At 48.4% G+C, this 21,039-nt stretch overlaps 6 protein-coding genes across 6 annotated transcripts; 4 read left to right on the forward strand and 2 right to left on the reverse strand.

The window, feature by feature from the left end:
* Positions 1-2,706: 2,706 nt before the first annotated feature.
* Positions 2,707-4,006, reverse strand: DFJ58DRAFT_321097 (uncharacterized protein). The gene is made up of 3 exons (XM_041379828.1): positions 3,425-4,006; positions 2,983-3,368; positions 2,707-2,929 (listed from the first exon to the last, which is right to left on the reverse strand). Exons 1-3 carry the CDS (start codon positions 3,968-3,970, stop codon positions 2,821-2,823), a joined length of 1,041 nt encoding a protein of 346 aa, XP_041250302.1. The 5' UTR covers positions 3,971-4,006; the 3' UTR covers positions 2,707-2,820.
* A 482-nt stretch (positions 4,007-4,488) lies between these two features.
* DFJ58DRAFT_650701 (uncharacterized protein) lies at positions 4,489-5,873 on the forward strand (the record flags this gene model as incomplete). Its single annotated transcript, XM_041381586.1, has 2 exons — positions 4,489-5,609; positions 5,675-5,873. The coding sequence occupies 2 exons, from the start codon at positions 4,489-4,491 to the stop codon at positions 5,871-5,873; spliced, it is 1,320 nt and encodes a 439-aa protein (XP_041250303.1).
* A 269-nt stretch (positions 5,874-6,142) lies between these two features.
* Positions 6,143-7,229, forward strand: DFJ58DRAFT_321135 (uncharacterized protein). Its single transcript, XM_041379830.1, has 2 exons — positions 6,143-6,406; positions 6,463-7,229. Exons 1-2 carry the CDS (start codon positions 6,205-6,207, stop codon positions 7,098-7,100), a joined length of 840 nt encoding a protein of 279 aa, XP_041250304.1. The 5' UTR covers positions 6,143-6,204; the 3' UTR covers positions 7,101-7,229.
* Positions 7,187-11,924, reverse strand: DFJ58DRAFT_321129 (patched family-domain-containing protein). The gene is made up of 6 exons (XM_041379829.1): positions 11,563-11,924; positions 8,981-11,509; positions 8,703-8,925; positions 7,616-8,652; positions 7,493-7,567; positions 7,187-7,438 (listed from the first exon to the last, which is right to left on the reverse strand). The coding sequence occupies exons 1-6, from the start codon at positions 11,677-11,679 to the stop codon at positions 7,274-7,276; spliced, it is 4,146 nt and encodes a 1,381-aa protein (XP_041250305.1). The 5' UTR covers positions 11,680-11,924; the 3' UTR covers positions 7,187-7,273.
* Positions 11,925-11,933: 9 nt separating this feature from the next.
* DFJ58DRAFT_758236 (putative diphthamide synthesis protein-domain-containing protein) lies at positions 11,934-14,103 on the forward strand. The gene is made up of 4 exons (XM_041388275.1): positions 11,934-12,320; positions 12,383-12,504; positions 12,555-13,083; positions 13,131-14,103. Exons 1-4 carry the CDS (start codon positions 12,016-12,018, stop codon positions 13,750-13,752), a joined length of 1,578 nt encoding a protein of 525 aa, XP_041250306.1. The 5' UTR covers positions 11,934-12,015; the 3' UTR covers positions 13,753-14,103.
* Positions 14,104-14,666: 563 nt separating this feature from the next.
* DFJ58DRAFT_877819 (uncharacterized protein) lies at positions 14,667-16,518 on the forward strand (the record flags this gene model as incomplete). The annotated part of the gene is made up of 3 exons (XM_041394478.1): positions 14,667-15,743; positions 15,874-15,895; positions 16,329-16,518. 3 exons carry the CDS (start codon positions 14,667-14,669, stop codon positions 16,469-16,471), a joined length of 1,242 nt encoding a protein of 413 aa, XP_041250307.1. The 3' UTR covers positions 16,472-16,518.
* Positions 16,519-21,039: the final 4,521 nt, after the last annotated feature.

Below are 21,039 nucleotides of genomic sequence, written 5' to 3' on the forward strand. Positions count from 1 at the left end.
CTTCAGCAAAGGAAGATAACCACAGTAAAATTAGCAACTAACCTTGCAAAGTACACCACATGAGTCTTCATTAAAACTGTGAAACAGTTTCCGATGATCGCAGTTTGCGATGATCGTCGCAATTGCCGGAAGTGTTTCACAACAATCCAGACTACAAGATACATCACAAGGACCTCCCATACAATGCGGAGTATCCAGGCGATGGACATCAGAAGGCGGGCGTCTCCATCGTAGTCATAAGTGCACTGATAGATGCCAGAAACGACCCCTGACATTCCTCCAATGAGCCCTATACACTTGAGTCGTTCGTCCATAATTTAAGCTTACCCTTTGAATTACGGTTGATTCCTGTTGCAGTAATCGCTCCGCCAGCGATTGTGAGAACAACCAAGGTTACAGTGAGAAAGATAAGCATCTTTCTCGACCCCTGATACATGGCATATAACCGAGTGATCATGATGACTTATATGACATTTCAGTTAAGATATCACGGGGGTATTGCAGCCGAGTAACTCACCGCCCAGCATGGCAGCGACTATCACATTCATACAATTTAGTACGACAAACATAGTATTGCCTGACAAAAACCCAGTTTGAGATGCGCATCGGAAAATCATGAACATCCAAACACTCACAGCTGTTGCGGTTATTATGTTGAACAAACAAGCCGATGGAGAGCTCACCCCTAGGTAGGAGCACAATTGTTTGGACGGGAATGATAGGTATCGATGCAGAATACTCACTATATCTGTCAGCGGGACTGACGGAAGACTTCCTGCATGCCATTAATCAGAACAAACAATTGCAGTATGTGAGGAGACATACCTAGCATGAACATGCTGATTGTGAGAGATGACTTATTAGCAGTGTCAACTTGAACTTTCTTGCCTTGGAAACATACATGATATACGGCATCCCAGCATAGCGCACCTAGAAATTTAAATATTGTCAGCACAACTTGCCAACTGCGTGTATACATGAGCTACGTACGGTGAGGTACAAAATGGTTATGAGGGTCCAGCGCTGCCTCTGGGCCGAATGAATTACATTAACCTGTTGTTCTTCTGATACGGGACTCTGCTCACCCAAACCAGTTCAACCTACAACACCATTCTTAGTGAGATATCTACTCCAATATATATGGTCTCGGCCTACCTCTCGTCCGAAGGTTAAAGCTGGAAATACCATTAGGATATTAATGGTTGTTCAATATTGTTCGCTCACCCCAGTCATATATCACTGCAGTAAAGGATGCAACTGCGAAACCACATTCAAGGTTAGATCGAAACACATGGTCTGACTGGCTCTCCACAAACCGGCAACATAGCTGTAAAAATGATTATTCAAAGTGACGACCAGCTGACTGGGATCGTTCGAGACTGGAGTCATGTTCGAGGGATGGGTATAAGCAAGTGGCAAACTTGGTGGACGTAAACTGATGGTGTTCGTGTTAGATATACCGTCATTCGGCGCCTATATCGCCGAAATAAGCATCGCGAGTTTCCGCCTTGGTTAAGCCAAGTATTGTTATACAAAATCACGGAAGTCCTTGATTGAATCAAAAGCAGAATTTGGCTGTGGATCTGCAAAAAAGTGCTGCGCGCGCATGTTTGAACACCGGAAAAGTTCGAAAAGCGGTTCGCGGTGCTAGTATTTGATTTCCGAATTGTTCTCGAGATGTTCTTGGCACTTGCATCAGTACTTCCAGCAATTCCATCAGTGAAACCATGCGCTTCATTGATCTCCCACGTGCCTTGACGAGATGCGACCGCCAAAAATACCTGCGGTCTCAATAACCCTCAATGAGGATCGGTATCCGAGTCCGTTCCGCTAGTCCAGGCCGGAAAGCAAGGTAACAGCTCATTCTAGGTCTGATGTCACAGGCCACAACCTGTCGGTGAGGCAGAAATGAAAGGTAGAGTAGGTTCACATGCAGCTAACAGACACCTTACCTCTCCCCCAGGCCGAAACACCCTCGATAGTGCAATCCAATGCCCCGGGTCCTCCTAAATCTTCAGCATCTGTCGCCCCATGTGCACCTCCGGCTATGATATCATTAGGGGACTCTGATGCAAAACAAATGCAAAATACGGCAGTTGATGGCATTGGCGTTGCATCGATTTTTTACATTGATTGATCACCCGTGTTGCTCTAGCGCGCATATAATGCTAAGCGGCCCAAAACAGAAACAAGAGGTCACAGGAATGATGATTCGGGACACAGCTGCATGACCATGCGGGAAGTCAGACTTCTTGATTCTTGGCGGTACGGGCTCATCTCGTAAACATTGACGGCGATTGTTTTTCAGTGATCTTTTGTCCCAATTTGGTCTGATCTATACATCGAGAGACAAGGCAAAGAACTCACAGCATGATCTTCGTCACATCCGGCGATTCCATGGGAAGGGCGTGAAAGCCGCAAAGTAGTTTGATGGCTTCACCTTCACCCAATACCGACAAGGACCAGCTCAATGACCGAGATTGAGTGACAATTTTTCGAGGTGCCATTATCGAATTAGACGTATGTTCTGCGGGTGAAGGTTCGGATAGGGGATAGGTATCCAGTACTCGTCAAATGCCTGGGAAGTGTTATCGCGTGGAGACACAGCAACGCATCCATATGGATGTCAGTAATCAACAACTCGCACGATTAGACGGAAGTTACCTGAAACACGGAATCAGTGTCTGGGCTATGACTCTAACAAATATGACTAGCCAAGCTATAGCAGCTCATGGTACATTGGATTTAGATTGAAAGTCCGCGGGTGACAAGAAGCCATTGTACCGAGTTTGAAATTACGGCTGTGCAAGTGTCGGATATCTATAATTTCCACACCTGGCGCGACTTGTATCCCAGTGATCGCAACACTCCACCTACTGGCCCTTGTGAGTAGTTCCGTCCATAAGGACCTGCTATAGCCTCAACCATTCTGCGACACATCAATGAGTAACATCAGAACAGAGAACGTGAGTGAGAACTAACTGCTCAGGACCACAAACCAAAAACAGTATCTTTCGGTCACTGACATCGCTATCTTGCGAGAATAGACCGCGCCACCAAGAAACACGAGAGGTAGAATGGAGGGCGCTACATATTGAATCTTTACCAATGCGACCCTTGTGTACCTCTAGATCTGTAGAACCTTGACCTTTGGTTTCGCCAAACGAGTCGACGAAGAACTTCAGCCTGAACTTCTCGGGATTGTGCTGCGCGAATTTTAACAGGGGATTAAGGATATCGCGCGGAGGCAGCTCAGAAGGTGTTCTTGATGAATGCAACAATGTGATTCGGCCTTGAAAGGATGAATTCCCAGAGAATACGGTACGCAACAGCTGGTAGAATGGAGTAATGCCAGTACCACCAGATATCTTGAACGCAAAAATCGTTAGATAGGAGTAATTTATAAAGATGACTATTTCCTCACCAAAATGACCTCATCCCAAGCATTATCCTTCCAAGACCAGGTTTTGAGAGGGCCTCGAATCTCAATGGTATCACCGACTTGTTTCGAGTACAGCCACCGGCTGACTTCGCCATGTTGATATCTTTTGATCCAGAACTTCATATTTCCGTTTTCGTCTACCCCATCGAGTGGAGTATAAGGTCGCTCCACTTGTATGTCATCGTCTTTGATGAAGACGGACCAGATAGGTGCGAAGAGATCGCTTCCCTTGGGTAAAAGTTCGGGAGGTATCGCAACAGTCAGAATTTTTGTTCCACTTGATGTGATAGTGGACGAAACGAGTTTCGCTGGTGTGAAGTGAGATGAACTGAGGGGTATGTTGTCACAAGTTGGCGCGCCTCGGGAGATGTCAGGTAAGAGAAGATAAGCAGCGACAGCAGCAGATGTGCCTCCTAGGAGAAGTGTTGTAGTTGCCCTCCGTAGTGATCTTGAAGCGTTGATTGTCGTAAGACCTCTAGCACACAGGCCAGCATGTCTCGCTAATACTTGGAAACGCGAGTTCAGCATCTGGCGTTGATTCCCAAAATGGCAGTACAAGTAGAAGCTCTTGCCAAACAGGTGTAAACATAAAAAGGATTGGCATATTTCCATTTGCAACTTTCTCCTTTGCTTGAGTTGAATCTCCCGCCAGCTCCCTCGAGTTTAACAAAATTACGACCTTCACTCTTTCACAGTCTATCCTACTTTAATCACATTTAATGAGACACCTCCGTGACGCGACATGCAGCTATGCCCCAGGAACAACTATTCATATGACTTCTGATAATACCACGACGCTGGCGTTGCGATTAAATCGAATGACTACCCCTACACTCTTTTCTCCTTCAAACACGCGATACGTAGATCACGAAGACAATAACGAACTTTTAAGTTTGTCTCCGGATTCTCAGTCTAATGGGTTCCTAAAGTCACCTTCTCGTTGCCTCCTCGCTGGGCTTGGTATTCACTACCAATTTGATTCCAGTAATTTCGTGCAAATTGGCGAGAGACGGTGTTTGTACGATGAGGGACAAAGTGCTTCGTATATGCGGGCGGACGATATCAGTAGCGCCCAAAATCATTCAAACCCTCCGCACGCGGCATTCCAACTAACAGACCATACCGCCGAAATCCTCAGTCGCTTGAACGAGTCTCGAAGCTCCCTAACTTTTTCAAGCGACACCTCGTTGCCTGACCTTGGGCACTCCTCTTCATCGTCATCGGCTTCCTTAGCTTCTGCTCGGTCTGTCTCTGACAACGAGGAAGGTCAGGCTTCAAGAGAGTTTTCCCTGGCTTGTCACCTCGCGGACGATGTTCTCTCTTGTTCACCTTCCAACATCGGTCTCATTCCTGATGTCAACATGTACAACCTTGCACTGTTTACGAAGTCACCCAGTATAGGCGTCGATCCTTCAGCCATCATGGGACAGTCACCTGCGTCCCCTCGAGCATTTCTGTCGCCTCGCCTCACCCCTCGCAATGTCACCTTCCATTGCTCTCCGCTGTACATTCACGATTCAGTTCCCTCCACTCTTGGCGCGATGCGGGAATTGACATCCGGTCCACCATCTCGGGATTGCCCATCGCCACGTCTAATCCACGATATTGTTACCATCTTGTCCACTTCTGCAACACAGGATACTGAACAGCCAGAGCCTATGCCGGTTATATACAATGAACAGTCACCCTTCGAGCAATGCGCTCCGCAGAAGAGGGCGTCCCCGATGATCAAGATGGAGACATTGCCAGATGCATCTATATTGCGTGTGTTCTCCCCAAAACAAGAGGAACGTTACGTTCTTTCTAGCTGCGACAACTTCTCGTTCCCTTCCTCCAATAATGTGTTTTCGCCAAGGCAGAACAAGGTCGAGCCAGATCGCGGAATATACAACGATCCACATCCATCGCCGATTCTTAACGCGCACATGGGAATTGAACTGTCTGAGCTCGCCTTCAGAGCCGAGCGCTATAGGGCACGCCATTCTGCACAAGAGATTGATCGAGGTTGGTTGATGCATTTCGCGGGCAAGTTGAGCGACCGCGGAGAGCTTATAGAAGAGTTCCGATGCTACGTCGTTGGGTGTGGCCAGAGGAACAAGCGCCGAGATCACATCATTGTACATGTCGGGGCTCACGTTGATCAGCGGCCATTCGGTTGTTCCATGTGGTTCGCATTATTTTTGCTACATATCTTGCAATTACTGGCTCACACTGATTGACGATTGTCTACAGCCCACAGCGGTTTCTCCGCAAGAACGAATGCAAACGTCACGAAGCGAGCCATAGTGGGGTGAGACCCTATCATTGCGAAGTTTGTGGGCAGACCTTCGTTCGTCAAGATTTGCTGAAGAGACACACCAAGCGGACCCATGGATTAGAGAAGGGAACTCGCACTGCAGGCTCGCGCCGTAAGAAGGCGAGGACTGAGTGATTTCGTGGTTAACATAGCTTTCCTCGTTCGACAATGGAGACACTTCCTAATATCGGTGACAGTCAAATTAATCAGGATGTAGTTTGGCTGATGGAGTTGTCACGGTGAAAGACATGGTCAAAAACATTGATGTTGCGACGGCGAAGGTTTGACAACTCGCAATGTGCCTCAGACAAACCTGTGTTCGGAGTGCTGAACGCGTACTCAAGGGTGCAGTAGTAGTAGTGTAGTGTTTTCCCTCGTAGGTGGGCATGTCGTGACAATGTGACACATGTGACGTGTAACTTCGCATTCCCTTGCAAGTTCAAAAAATCGGCCAACAAGCTCAACCATGTCGACCAGAGGACGGTCCATCTCCCCAAAGCCCCTGCAAGATGCCGATGTAGACATGGAGAATGGGGGAAACGATGACAAGAAGTGCAAAGTAGTTGTCGTAAACGGTCTGTCTCGGAACGTCGTGCAAGCGCATCTACAGACCATTTTCGCATTCTATGGAGAAATCGTGAAGATTGACCTTCCACTCTTCCTGAAATGTAAGATTTTTGATAATCATCGTTCTTGGCGCATCTGATCTATTCCCACATTTTAGCCGGCCAGAATCGAGGAAAGGCTGCTCTTGAGTTCACAGATGCAGCATCCGCCCAGAAAGCTGCGTCACACATGAATGGCGGTCAACTAGATGGTTTGGTCGTAAAAGTCGAGTTATCTGATCTCCCAATCCGCACTCGTTCTCGTTCTCGCCCTCGTCCTCCACGTAACGGCCGTGAAAGGCGCTCACTGTCTCGGTCGCGTTCCCGCTCCCGTTCGCCGGTGTTCCGTAGGAGAGGTTATGAACATTCTCGTTTCAATGAATCTTTCCGTGGAGGCAGAGGTTTCGGACGTCGTGGACCTCCCGCCAGGGACACGTACCGTCCTTCTCGATCACGTTCCCGTTCGCCTATCAGGCGTGGGGATCGCTTGCCACTCAGAAGGAGGTCTCCAAGTTACGAACGTGGAGGGACTGGTACTGGGTATGGGCGCAGGGGTCGAACCCGCTCCAGGAGCTACTCGGTGCGCTCCAGTCGCTCTCGTTCACGCACTCCTTCTAGGTCTCGCTCTCGTTCTGCATCCTATTCCTCTTATTCGAGGTACAGCCGTAGCAGAACTCGTTCAAAGTCTCTCAGCCGCGGAAGGAGGAGTTACAGTCGAGATGACATCAGAGATAGCAGGTCCAGATCTCCAGTATAAAAAGCATATATACTCTGGTATCTCAGGTTGCTGTTGTAATTATGAGAGTTTCTGTTCCTGTCTTACAGTATCACAATGAAGTCTTGATCCGTACTTTAATAACTGGAATCGTCATCGGTAAATAAACTGCCGTAGATAATATTAACAGTAATGTCTAAACTGAACGGTGTCGCTTACGGATACTCTTCGCCCCTGGTGACATCTTTCATCCACTCTTCATCAGCTTCTTGCTGAGCAAATCCTGGTCCTCCAGCAAGGCTAAGTACGACGGGTAGAAGTACCAAACCATGTAAAGCCCCAGAGATGATGAGAGTAAGCCACATGCGGAAGTAGTATATCTGTGGGGGCACATGAGACCTGTGTACAATTATATCGGTAATTTAAAGTCTTACTTCCAACAGCTTGGATCGAGTGAGCGCTAGGACGGACATGCCGATCAGCTTGGTGAACGTGATACCGGACAGAACCTGAGAGATGTTGGTCATAGCGCAGCACCGATTAGGAGGAATACTCACTGAGGGTCCGACGTCGACAAGGGCAGCCCCCATCCTCTCGTCCCGCTCTTTCTGTCCTGCAGGATGATCAGCTGGCAAACCTGAACCAGCACTCATGAAGGCCCTTGCAATATGAGCGCAAAACTCCACTGCAATGCCGATTGAAATGACCAGATTCACCAGGCTGATAGCATTCAGGCTAATGCCCCATACTGCCATCACGCCCATGACAGTCATTACTGTCAGCGCGACCACACCCGTTACAATTGTCCCTGTGCGCCATGAGCCTAGCAGTAGTGCTGTGACCACTAGCACGGCAGCCAGCCCAAGCCCGAGTATCTCTTGCGTGATGGCGACGATGCGTGCATATTGGTCAAAGAAAACGTAATGCAGGGAATAAGGGAAAACCTGTGATCCAGTGAACTCTGATATCTTGGCTGCTATCTGGCGTGCGACCGCCATGGAATTGATAAAATCATCTTGTGATTTAAGAGGCGAGTGTGAAGTGCGGAAGTGAGACGCGACAACACCAGTTTCATCGTCAAGCGAGAGCGCGGTGCCGAATGATGCCTTGCCTGCCAAGGGACACGTCTCGTCTGTAGGTGAGATGAGCCACTGCTGCAGATACCGCATGAACTCTTCTCCCTCGGGCAATCCGACCATGGTGATGTTCCAGACAGGTTCCTTGCCATATAAGCAAGGCTGGCATAGTCGTTCTGAATCTCTCGGCGTACAGAACATGGAAGGATTTGTCTTGCGTACACGGCAGCACGTCTCCATGGCAGGATCAAGCCACTTGAGAAAGTCATCTATCCACGACGCAGTCGGCTGCGAGATAAATGACGACTCAGGTCTCTTTCGTTCAGCCTCGAGAACGTTAGCGACAGAGAACTCATTACAGGTCGTGAAACGACCACAGAGCTCTTGCTGGCCAAGCCGCTTGGTCACGTCAAGGTCGTGAGATACGAAGTAAACTGGAGGTCCGACATCCAAGTACACATCAAGATGATCGAAGTAGTCGTTGAGGTAAGAATCCGAGGGGAGAGCCAACCTTTGATCTGTTAAACGATTAGTATAGTAAAGCTTGACTTAATATCAAATTACGAACCAAGTCCCAGCTGAATGTGCTGCATCGATATTGCAGAGAGTACGAAGAATCCCGCAAAAGTAAGGAGTACAGCACCCTTGACAACTGGCCGAAGGAGGAAAGGTGCGTAATAGCGTTGGATGAAGGGAGCAACCCTGCCGAGTCCACTTGTATTCATGGGAGCATCACGCAGGGCGATGCGAGAAGGCCATGTGATGCAGGGGAAACAGTCAACTCGGCTTGTCTGCATAATTAATTAGTCTAAAAAGTATTCTGTGGACCGACAGACGATCGCCCACCTCTACGCGCTTCAGATCAATGGCAAGCGCACTGACAAAGACAGAAACTTGGAGCAACGCATTCAAGAAGACGCTACCAGCGGCATACAAGGCAAAGTTGCGTACAGCTGGCATGGGCACCAATGCACCAAGGCCAAAAGCAACTGTTTCCGTAACGGAACTCAAAAGAATTGACGGACCCATCTTTGCCAACGTCCGCGCAACCCTTTCCTCTGCAGATAGATATAAGGGTACCGAGGCAGTATCGACAGATTCATCATGTACCGATTCAAAAGGTGAACGGTGAGGGGTAGGGGAGCGATGCGTTCGGTATCCTCCTCCGGGAGCAATTGTTGAAGCATTAGGCCCATGTTGGGAATTTTGCCTATCAAGCTCGTGAACGAGAATAAAGACATTGTCGACACCGACAGCGAGTACAAGGAAAGGGATGACTTCGGCAATGATGAGAGTCGTCTTGACGCCGATAAGAGAGAAGAAACCGACTGAAGATGAGACCGACAAAATGACAAGTCCGATCCCAAGCAAGCCTAACGTGAATTTCGAGTCGACGAAGAGATGACGGGGTAGTCTCGGTAAAATGTGCGGCGTGTCACGGGAATCGTCAGAGACCGAAGAGGAAGTAAGGTTTGACCGTTTGAATAGCTTAGGGAAGTTGCGAGCCCACAAGGAGAGTGATGTCATTACACCCTCTTCCTCCCTTGCTGCTGACCCGTTGCCCAGAGTCAGTGATATGTAGAGAAACATTGCGAGATACGATAGGACGACAATCCTGACGTCAGTGTTGGTACTCCTGCTGATTTCTTCCTCTAAAGAGACGCCGGTAGAGAATGCAATATTCATGCCCGCCTCAGAGGGAATGCGTTCGCTAAGATCGACGAGATATGCCCTCAGAGTTTGCTCCCATTCGACAGCTTTTGCGATTTCCGCCTCGTCGAGTGAATTCGCCACTACATAAGTGACGACGAGAGCCTTTGCATCAAGGTATGAATTGCGCTGAGGCATATCCTCAGGCACGCCACCTAGGACATACTGTGGGCCAAGAGGCTGCTGGAAATCCGGAAGGCAATCCACAGGGGAGTTTGCACATTGAACTAATTGGTTTTTCCAAGACTCCTCGTCGTAATGACTGAAATCATTGCCAAACCATGCACCAACAGACTGAACGACACATGCTCCTTGTGGTCCGGCAGGCTTGAAACATACATCTGTGAGGCGGTAGCCATTGGGGGAAGATTGGAGAGAGCGTATATCACTCTCTACGTCCATCCAGTATCGTAGATGATCGTAACTGAGCACAGGATCTTGCGAAGGTATACCAGTATCTGTGAATGGGGGCGGGTCGATGGTGATAGGGGGGCTTGAGAGTGCAGTGACAAATATTTGCTGTGGACGGTAGAAAGGACCAAAGTGTTCATCGAAATATTCTTTCTGTAGTTTGCTTTCTGAATCGGGAGCGACCCATAGCCGAACTGGGTCAGTCTCAATGTCGAACCTTTGCCAGCCTAAGTTGAGCAAGCCAATCACGGTAAACACGAGTGAAAATGTTAAGAATGGCGAGGATGCTGCAGCAAGGCCTAAACGATAGAAAACGCGACGAAGGATCGTGTTGAGGCGATATTGGCGTGGCTGAGACGCTTCAATGGGGTCAAGAAGGGAAGCACCACGACCGAGCCGTCTGGATTCTGTTGATTGAGCTCCGAGAGAATCGTTTGCGTCACCTTGCGGAAGCGAGACCGCGCCAACAAGACCGCGTGGGTGTAACGTGGGGGAGCGGACGGATGTGGCATCCACTGATAGTGCCATTCTCTCGTATCTTTTCTCTCTTCGCTTCCTTATAGTAGCCTGAAGAACATATCCAAATACAAAGCCAACGGCACACAAGGAGTATGCGAGGATGAGTACGAATGAGAGGCATGAAAGCGTGCCGAATTGGCACGTTGGGCCATTGATCTGAGGCTCGTAAGGAAGTGCAGAACAGACTGTGGGGCAGTCAATGCAAGTGCAGCGGCTTTCCAGATCGTTGTCGGCGCAATTCCGTGGTGTGGGATCTAGCGCAGTGAAATCAAGGGGTATGGAGGAGGGGTAATTTATCTGGAATGGACTTCCAAGGTCCTTCTCATCTCCTAGGAACTTGAGGAATTCAGAATACGTCTTAGCACCTCCCCCAATGAGGTCCATGGCGTATCCGTTGGTGGCACCGACTTGGACGTTCTTGCAGCTATCGAAGAAACCCGAAGCAAATTGTTCGCCGACGAAAAAATCAACCGTCTTCACAGCTGTGTCTCCCGAACTGGTCTTCTGCGTATCCGTGACGTTCAGGAATGATCCCTGGTGTGGTGAACAAGTGAATGAGCAGAAAAACGAACGGAAATCGTTTCGGCATGCAGGACAAGACGAGATGATGAGCTCGGCTTGTGCTAGACTGTCACGCAGGGTCTCGACCTGACCAGAAGTGCAGCAGGTAGGCCCTTCTACGAACTGGGCACCGCAAACTGACACAAGTAAATCTCTGGCTTTGCTGTCCTCGGGCTGGAGTAATAATGGTGAGCAGATATACAATTATGTTACACTATAAAGCGTACTTCGACCGGAGGACCATCATACGGACACGGAAGTTGCTGCCCAAACCAACCCTTCGTTCCACAAGAACCCCTCATAGCACATTGTTCAGCTCCGCTATCTCCTTCCCATCCCAACATGGTGCAGCGAAGTTCGGAGACCCGACGGCCAAAATAATGGACAGTTGAGTTGTTCAATAATGCAACTGATGACGATCAAATAAAAGGTATCTGAACGAAAGTAGCGGCAGCAGTCGGAACTGAGCCAATGTACTTGAGACAATCAACGAGGCTCCACGCAAGTGTCACAGTACGGGCGCTCTCTGAGCCTAAAGTAGTCGTGCGACAACCACTCACGTGGGGGAACAACCCCAGCCACTGGCAGGTCCCAGGAACGATAACTAAGTACTTCACAGCTTGATCAAAAATTGACAATCTAGGGTCCATCGCACCACACCTACATCCATCCGTTCACTAATGGCAGAACAAACACAACCCAAGAAGCCCAACACCGCTGCCAAGCCGCGAAAGCGTTTCGTCGGCTCAAAATCTGCAGCACCATCCAAATCTGGTTCGTCAGCAGCAATCGCCAATCAAATACCCGATGAGATATTGTCGGATGCTTTGCTGAACCAGGCGATTAAGCAGCTTCCTGCAAATTACTCCTTCGAAATCCATAAAACAGTGCACCATGTCCGCAAGAACAAAGCAAAGATGGTCGCCTTGCAGATGCCCGAGGGCCTGCAGATGTTTGCTTGTACAATAGCGGACATAATCGAGCGGTGCGCAGGTGATGGAATTTACTTTTCAGAGCTGCATGCTAAGCTGATTCTTGATGTCGTAGTTTCACCGACGCGCTGACTGTAATCATGGGCGATGTCACTTACGGTGCATGCTGCGTGGACGATTACACTGCAGTCGCATTGGGATGCGACATGCTAGTCCATTATGGTCACAGCTGTCTTGGTGAGTTCATACGCCGCAATTTTCAAGTTTTATCCCTCATATGACCATAGTGCCCATCGATCAAACCACAATCAAGACCCTGTATATCTTTGTCGAAATCGGAATCGACTCGTCTCACTTAACAGAGACGATACGATTAAATTTCCCGAACGATCGACAGACATTTCACAAACAATTACTCGAACATGAAGAAGACAATGCACGGATACCTGCTGGTCAGAAAGTTGGCAAGACTCGCCATCTCCAAATCGAAGGTCCTTCGAGTGAAGGAGAACTCGAAGCTCCAGCTCCCGCCGAACCGACAAGGTTTGCGTTGGTCTCGACAATACAATTTGTAGCAGCTCTACAGAGGTTGAAGGAAGATCTGACGTCGCCGTATTCTGATGCCGGAATGTCATCTAATGGACTGCTGCACAGTGCAGAATCAGAGTCATCAGCAGGAAATGTCTCCAAGTCATCATCTGGTCATCGCCTTTGGACTGGCGTCTACGATGCTACAATACCAAGATCTAAACCATTGTCTCCTGGTGAAATATTAGGGTGCACTGCTCCCCTACTTGGTGACATAGACGCCCTGATGTAAGGGATCGCTTTGTATGTCCAACAAGTGTCTCATAGTGTTTCAGATATCTTGGAGACGGTCGATTTCACTTAGAGTCAATTATGATCGCGAATCCCTCAGTACCTGCTTTTCGATACGACCCCTACTCCAAGAAAATCACGAGAGAGCTTTACAACCATGAGGAAATGCGGACGATTCGAGATGACGCAGTTCAAACGGCGCGTAAAAGCATCACAGCTTTCCCTAGAACATCCTCTTCACAGGGGATCCTTGCCCCAACTGATGAAAATCCGATATGGGGCATCATTCTCGGCACTTTGGGGCGCCAGGGCAGTTTCAAGCAGATGCAGGCGATCACCCACCAACTCTCTAGCTCAAATACAGATATTCCTTATATCCCTATCCTGCTTTCTGAACTCTCGCCGGCAAAGCTTGCACTGTTTAACCCATATATATCGACGTTCATTCAAACGGCGTGTCCACGGTTGTCGATAGACTGGGGGTACGCTTTTGACAAACCGCTCCTCAGCCCATATGAAACAGCAGTTGCGGTAGGGCAAGCAAAAGGGTGGATGAATGAGGAGAAAGAGGGACGTGAAAGGGCTAGAGGTGGAAGATATCCTATGGATTTCTACGAAGCAGGCAGTCCGTGGGCTGTTGCTAGGACGAAGTCTTCATATCTTTAATTCAAGCACGAGTCTCGGTAAAGAATGACGACACTGATGATCGTATAGGCTAAGCATGGGCATGACTCGTCTGCTGCACTCTGTACTCACCCAGCGGAATTGCCAGCAAAATTGCCATGAATGGTACTACGTCATCCGCACATATGTAGTGTATTGACCTTATGTCGACTTTTACCCCTGAAGGCTATGACAGCGTGTGCCGCACTAGCTAAAATCTGCACCGAGATTCATTGTCGCATGTCGCCCGACTGTTTTTGATTACATCAAGACAAGAAGGAACGGCTATTGATCTATCTAGGGGCGACTACTTATTAAACACCGCCACAACATAAGTAGTCACATGCAGGTTGTACATAAACCTTGTTCAAGTTCAGTCCCTTGCATCATGCACATCTGTCTCTTACCCACAGAAATTATACTACACATAATATTTGATATCTACACAGACCACAAAGGGGTTGTTGGACGTGCCACACTTGCTGCTCTTGCAAGAACATGTAGGAAATTCAAGGAGCCTGCGCTTGACAGCCTTTGGAAAGACATGTTGGGGTTCAAGCCACTCATCTCATGCCTACCTGAAGGTGTCAGTAACACAAATGTGCAAGGACAGTTGGTGAGAAAAACATCAAATCATCCTCAGGGTATCGAGTACTCAAAATACAATTTGCACATAGACGCTCAAAAGACCTCTCTCAAATTCAGAGTGGAAGCTTGTGGATCGATATGCATGACGTATCCACTCCTTTACCGTGTTCACCTATGATCTAGACAACTTGAGTGATCAAGTAGTGCAAGCCCTCATTTCTGCGCCATCAGCCACACCGCTCTTGTCGAACCTTCGCAGTTTGGCTTGGTATGACGACCAACATTTCTTTCCGCTGTTGCGCACCCTCTTTGGGCCAACTATCACATCAATGAAGCTGGGATTGCAGCCCTCGTTTGCCTCATCGGCTTTGTTGGCTTCCCTCGGAGCTCGATGTCCATCCATTCGGGAGCTCGACTGTGCATGTCATGGTGATTCTGAAGAAAGTTCCGATATAATTGTAGAAGCCCTATGTGGCTTGCGGAAGCTTTTTCGTCTTCAAACGGGAGTCCTTCATACCGGAGACCTTGTTCGTTTGGCTTCATTACCGTCGTTGAAGTCTCTGTACTTTGACCTGATGGATTACGATATCGACGAGCCGCAAATTCATTCCACTCCAACAAGTCTCTCCCAACTCGATGAAGTGTACATCACTGCACCGTCACATTCCGTCCTTAATCACTGTCTCAAAAATGTCCGTTGTCTCTCCTGTCGATCATTGAAAATGTCTGTGGATCCCAATTATTTCGGCGATGATCCAGAGGTCTTGTTACTCCTGTACGGTCCGTTGGAATTTACAGACATCATCTCCCTCTCGCAGTGCTTCTCTCCTGTTCTTGAGGAACTTGTTTTTGAATTGGAGTTCGAATTCAGCGGCTTCAACGACGAAGACACACTTGCTAATCCCATGTTTGCACTTGGCTTTGACACGGTTGTCCCATTGCTGTCGTTTAGTCGGTTGACAAACTTACGGCTTGATTGGATTTGCACTTCGGCCATTGATGACGCCTCACTCAAGACGATTGCGCAATCCTGGCCTCAGCTCGAGACTTTTTGGTTCGGAGGTTCGGTCCCATGGCTGGTCCCGCCATCTCTCACCTCCATAGGATTTGCCCACCTCATATGTCATTGCCGGCGCTTGTGCGACATTCAAATGTCCTTTCGTGCATATCCAGTCGATATCAACAGCGAGCCGTTCTCTAAAACCATCCCCAACGAGAATATCACCAGTTTTTCTGTGGGGGTGTCTCCAATTATCGATCCCATCGGTGTGGCTTGTCAACTGCGTAGATTGCTGCCCAAGTTGGCTGAAATCTACTTCCTCGACTGGCTCGCTGACGAGCTCCCCGTGCCGTCGTCATTTGAACATTATGAGGATGGATGGAGTAGGGTGAATGAGTTCCTGGGGGTTCGTCGCTACCAGCGCAAACATGAGAGATGAAATGTGCTAAACACCACGGGAGCCCATGCTGCTGGCTTGACGGGCCTTGGACATATTGTGCAGTGACTTGGATAACCTACAAATATGTATTATCTAGGTCTGGCGAATGCGTTCGGCATGTACGACGGCGAAGGCTCGAGTGGAGCAGCGGATCCGGAGGGGCTGCACGGCATCCATACTTTTGTAAATACAAATTATTGCTGCTGTGAGATCACTATACCATATAATGTATTCAAAGAATGAAATAAGTGCCATGGCATGTCAGATGAGATATTTGTAAAGAACGAGAAATTTAAATTGATAATGACCGTCGGTATACTCAGTAGATACACAACAGACAAAGAGCCAAAAACGAGTCCAGCGTCCAGCTTGTCTTATCGTTACATCGGGATTAGTGCTTGAAGTTGTATGAGCGGCGATTGAAGGTGTGGTGGATGATGTAGAGATAGCAGCCATTCAATTTTGTCTACTCTTTTACATCGCTCATAAGCGGTATGCGTATTCTTCAATTCGTATTCCATTTCTTTACTGATTTTTTTGATATTTTAACAGCTTTCGGTGCACTGCTTCTGGGGTCACTGCTTCAGGGGTGGAGCGGCTTTGTCTGGGCTATGGTGTCTTTCTCGAGTGCCCTGGTGTTGGACGCTGTTTTGATGAAGAACGTACGGAGGCTTCTAGACGGTTTAGTCGACTAACGTGTTCTTGCCATAATTTACTACAAGCAAATTGGTTCCGCGGCACCAAACGCTCCGTCCTTACAATGTGTACTAGATAGACATATAACTCCAGCTATTTTGAGGGAGGGAGGGAGGGAGGGAGGGAGGGAGAGGTAGTGTCGAGGTGAAATGAAGTATCACTGAGTAAATAAACATAAAACATAAACATAGGGAGACTTAATGAAATATTTTTAGATTGAACGAAACGGAGTGATGGGATCATGGATGGATCTCCCGTTAAAAACGAGCGCATGAAGCAGCGCGGGGTTTTTTCGTACATAAATCCGAAACGAATCACTGGACCAACGACCCATAGCTTGAATGCGGTCAGATGAAACACCCGATGCCGCAAGAGATGTAGCTCCGCCTGCTCGCAAGGAATGATGCCCCGATATGGAATCGGGAAACAAAGCCCGCAGACGAGCGATGAACCACGCACGTGTAGGAATAGACCCGTCACTGCGCAGCCAGAGAAAGCTGTTGAAAGGAAACAGTTTGTCGCGAGATGCGATGTAGGATAAGAAAGCGTGGTGAGGGTCCGCAGACTCAGTGCGCTGGATGATGATGGTGCTGCCTTCAAACTGGTTGTCAGATTTGTGTCGTCGAAGGACGAAGGACGAAGGAATGATGAGAGTCGGCAAGCACCACGGAAGTACGCAGAGTAACTTTGTCGAAGGACTGTAGGGATGAGTTATCCGGCCATACGAGCTCGCCGAGTCGCAAGAGGCCATAAAATCCATCGAAGAGCTGAGCGATGAAGAGAAGATCATCGTGACTAGGTGGCAGTGGTATTACTTCAAGAGTGGTCTCTAGATCTGCACGGGATAGAGGAAGCTTACGCCGAATAGGTACTCCATACCGGCGTTTAGCCCCACGCAACGTATGAGATACAAGACGAGAGCGTCTGTTTTGACGGACGTCCGGATAAAACTCTTCGAGAATACTACAGATTCCCGAGAGGTAGTTGTCAACATGACGAGGGTTGATATGAGCTGCTATGAAGGTGACGAATAGTGAGAGCGTATCAGCAGTCGGATCTAGCGCAAGATGGTGAAGATCGCAAAATGTGATATAAGAGTTCAACGCCGAGGAGTAGGTTTGGTTTGTCGACCTGTTAAGGGCAAGGCCGAGGTTAACAGAACGCTCATAAATGAGACGCTCCATTGGCCAAGCAGCCCGAACCGGCTGCTTAGCCTTTACCGACATATGAATTATTTTTTAGATACCCCCAGCGCATTCCGAGGGGGTTGAAAAGGTAAGATCCGCAAACCGGGTGAACACCTTACTGCATCCACCGCCCGCCAACGAGAGAGATGATCAGCAACTGGTTCCATTGGCAGTTTTAGACATGAGGAAACTTTCGATGCAATAGAGATTTGCGCAAAATTACACTAGCGAGATAAGTGATTCGAATGAGAAGAGAAACGGAAGTCAAGTTTGAACAGCGTACCTAGCGAGACAAGTAATTCGAGTGAGAAGAGGTAAGTAACTCCGCTTCACTCAGTCTCGCTAGACATAGACCATTTACTCCACTAAAGGAGGTGGCAATGAGGATTGCATAAGGCATATTTGACATGCCGAGTGATGCGCAGGGCATCGGCCAAAGGTGGCCAGTAGCAATGAGGATTGCATAAGGCATATTTGACATGCTGAGTGATGCACAGGGCATCAGCCAAAGGTAGCCAAGGGACTGGCCCTGAATAAAGATAAGTCTCGGGTAGACCCGAAAGACAAAGCTGCTGAGGGGCGCGCTCGTCCAATTACCCTGGTGTAAATAAAGTTGAACTCGATTAATAATGACCGTCAGTATACTCAGTAGATGCACAACAAAGAGCCAGAAACGAGTCCAGCGTCCAGCTTGTTTTATCGTTACATCGGGATTAGTGCTCGAAGCTGTATGAGCAGCGATGTGAGGTGTGGTGGATGATGTAGAGATAGCAGCCTGTGGTTGAAAAGATAACCGGGCGTGAGTCGTGCCGCTGGATTGAGATGTGGCGTTGCTGTTTGGAGGCCGTGAACTGCTCGCAGCAGGTCTTTTCGGGATTGGCTTCCGTTTCTCTCTTGCTGACGCGTTCCTCTGTGTGGTATGGGATGTGGTATTGGGATGAGGTTCGGACATCGAAGAGGGGAGAAAATGACGTACGGGACGCCAACTACTGGATCGCACAGCTCGATCTGTGCACCGCTTGGTCTACCAGAGAAAAGGCTTCGAATCCAGCGAAAGAGGCGTGGTCGGGACGGTGTGCGGTAGGCATCGGATCACGGAGAAAACTGAAAACATGAGGTCAGAAAAAGATCGCGTGAGACGTTGAAGACGTACGTGAGCACGATGTGGTTGATCGTCAAAAAAACCTTGGGGTAACCGATTGGGGATCCTGATCGGCTGACGGGCGGGACGTCATGTAGTGTCAGCCTAGAATACATAAGTATGGGTGCAATGAGAATGGTCATGGAAATGTCACGTACAGAGAGTACCGACTTGTCGCGTTGGTCGTCGAGGTCAGCTTCTTTTACTATCGCACAAACATCCCACGTGTAAGCGTTGTGGTCATTGCAGCCAGTGGCTAGTAGCTTTCCATTTGCCGAAAATAACGCAGTTCAGTGCATTAGCATGGAGGGGCGAACTGATGGGCTGGCCATTTTCGAGGTTTCATAATTGCACTGTGTCGTCTTCGGATGCGCTTCCGAGGATGCGGCCAGAAGTTCGCCTAACCTAATAATATCGCAATGGCATAGACAAAGTCGGTGTGCTCTATGTAGCAGTGTGACCTGGAAGGTTCGATCATCTTCTGAATCCTGATCGAGTGATCGGATGACCCGGAGATAAGTGTCTTTCCATCCGGGGTCCAAGCAAGGCACAACACGAGAGCTCGCCTGTCTTCGTGTCCCGTATGTTTAATTTTTGATTGGGTACTCATCAGTCCTGGCCATGGGCTCGTTGTATCCAGCGGTCGCGAACATGGTCATGTCTGGCGAGTAGACAACTGCGTCTACGAACGTATCCCTTGTCTCGATCGCACCCGGCCGAGGATGGTCTCCATTCTCACCTGTACCTGTAGGTTTGATGTATCACCACCTATAACTATAAGTCATTCGTGATACATGAATTGCTTCTTTGTCACCTGGTGCCCAGGTCTTGCCGTGGCAATCGAAAGTAAATAAATTTTTATTCCGCCTCGGCATCGACGTAAAACAAGGAGCGCGCGCAAACTTACACACATCAGGACGATATGGCTTGGTCTGCCACTTTCGATTCTTCCAGCCTCACTGGCCCGGGAGCCTCGTCGATGGACACTCATTCGGTCGTTGGCCCTTCCAATGCGACCGAGGATGATTTGAAAGCTAAAGGTGGGGAGGTTACATCATTTTCCTGACTCAGACTCACTCTGTTCATAGCTTGCGAAGTTCTTCTGGCTTCTGAAGTCTGACCCCTTTAACATTTTTCGTTTGGTGGTGAATCCCGACAGTTTTGGTCAGTCTGTCAAGAATCTAGGTTGGCAGTGGGCATGTACGCACTTCGAGGATATATCTTATGTTTCCGAGATGACCCTTGCGAGGCGCGTGAAGTGAATTTCTTTTCATAAACAGACTATCATAAAAAGGAGGTTTTGGCACTGGGCCTAGTTAAGATGTACCTTCGATGACCTATACACCACAAAAATGTGATCAGTAGGTTTAGAATCAACACCAAGAGCAACAGATTTCGACTTTGTTGAGATAACCACTTGGCTTCGACTAGCTAGCATGAACCTCCGACAGAACTACATGACTCATGAGTGAATGTCAAGGTGTATTCCAATGGAAAAAAAAAACTTGTCGTTCAGCAGGTTTCAAACCTGCACAGCCCAATAGAAACAGATTTTGATTCTGTCACGGTGGTGATAACCACTTTGCTAAGACCAGTTAGAGTTAACATGAGCCTCTCAGGAAACAATCCATGAGTGAATGTCAAGGTGTGTTGCGATAGCAAAAAAGCGTTCTCGCTGATCGCGGCAGGTTTCGAACCTCTACAATCCAAGGGGGACAGATTTTGACTCTGATAACCACTTGGCTAACACCAGCTACGGTAAACCTCCGAGGGGCTATACATGAGTGAATTTTCAGTGCATGTTCCAATAGGAAAAAAAAAAAACTTCTTGTCGGTAGGTTCGACAGATCTCGATTCTGTTGTGGTAGCCAGCTCTGAGCTGGCTAGGACCAGTTAAAATGGACCTCTGAGGAAACCATTGATGAGTGAATCATTCAGTGCGTTCCAATAGAAAAAAACTATTGTCGGCAGGTTTCGAACTTGCGCAGTACAAGGGAAACAGATTTTAATTCTGTTGCGGCAACCAATGGGTTAAGACCAGATAAGATAGACCTTCGAGGAAACCATCAGTGAGTGAATCATTCGGTGCGTTCCGGTAGAGAAAAAGCTATTGTCGGCAGGTTTCGAACCTGCGCAGTACAAGGGAAACAGATTTTGATTCTGTTGCGGCAACCAATGGGTTAAGACTAGATAAGATGGACCCTCGAGGAATGCATCAATGAGCGAGTCTTGAAGGCAT

This window comes from Suillus subalutaceus (assembly GCF_016647625.1).
Source record: "Suillus subalutaceus strain FC151 chromosome Unknown DFJ58scaffold_4, whole genome shotgun sequence".
Lineage (NCBI taxonomy): Eukaryota > Fungi > Basidiomycota > Agaricomycetes > Boletales > Suillaceae > Suillus > Suillus subalutaceus.

Bases quoted from the DNA above. Each gene is read 5' to 3' on its own strand.
- DFJ58DRAFT_321097 (XM_041379828.1), bottom strand. From the start codon at position 3,970: ATGCTGAACTCGCGTTTCCAAGTATTAGCGAGACATGCTGGCCTGTGT. The intron at 3,369-3,424 runs GTGAGGAAATAG...TTTGCGTTCAAG, and splicing joins CTTGGGATGAGGTCATTTTG to ATATCTGGTGGTACTGGCAT. The intron at 2,930-2,982 runs GTTAGTTCTCAC...GATGTGTCGCAG, and splicing joins TTGGTTTGTGGTCCTGAGCA to AATGGTTGAGGCTATAGCAG.
- DFJ58DRAFT_321129 (XM_041379829.1), bottom strand. From the start codon at position 11,679: ATGTTGGGATGGGAAGGAGATAGCGGAGCTGAACAATGTGCTATGAGG. The intron at 8,653-8,702 runs GTTCGTAATTTG...ATCGTTTAACAG, and splicing joins GCACATTCAGCTGGGACTTG to ATCAAAGGTTGGCTCTCCCC. The intron at 7,439-7,492 runs GTAAGACTTTAA...GTGCCCCCACAG, and splicing joins CTCGATCCAAGCTGTTGGAA to ATATACTACTTCCGCATGTG.
- DFJ58DRAFT_321135 (XM_041379830.1), top strand. From the start codon at position 6,205: ATGTCGACCAGAGGACGGTCCATCTCCCCAAAGCCCCTGCAAGATGCC. The intron at 6,407-6,462 runs GTAAGATTTTTG...CCCACATTTTAG, and splicing joins CCTTCCACTCTTCCTGAAAT to CCGGCCAGAATCGAGGAAAG.
- DFJ58DRAFT_758236 (XM_041388275.1), top strand. From the start codon at position 12,016: ATGGCAGAACAAACACAACCCAAGAAGCCCAACACCGCTGCCAAGCCG. The intron at 12,321-12,382 runs GTGCGCAGGTGA...TTGATGTCGTAG, and splicing joins ATAGCGGACATAATCGAGCG to TTTCACCGACGCGCTGACTG. The intron at 12,505-12,554 runs GTGAGTTCATAC...ATATGACCATAG, and splicing joins TTATGGTCACAGCTGTCTTG to TGCCCATCGATCAAACCACA.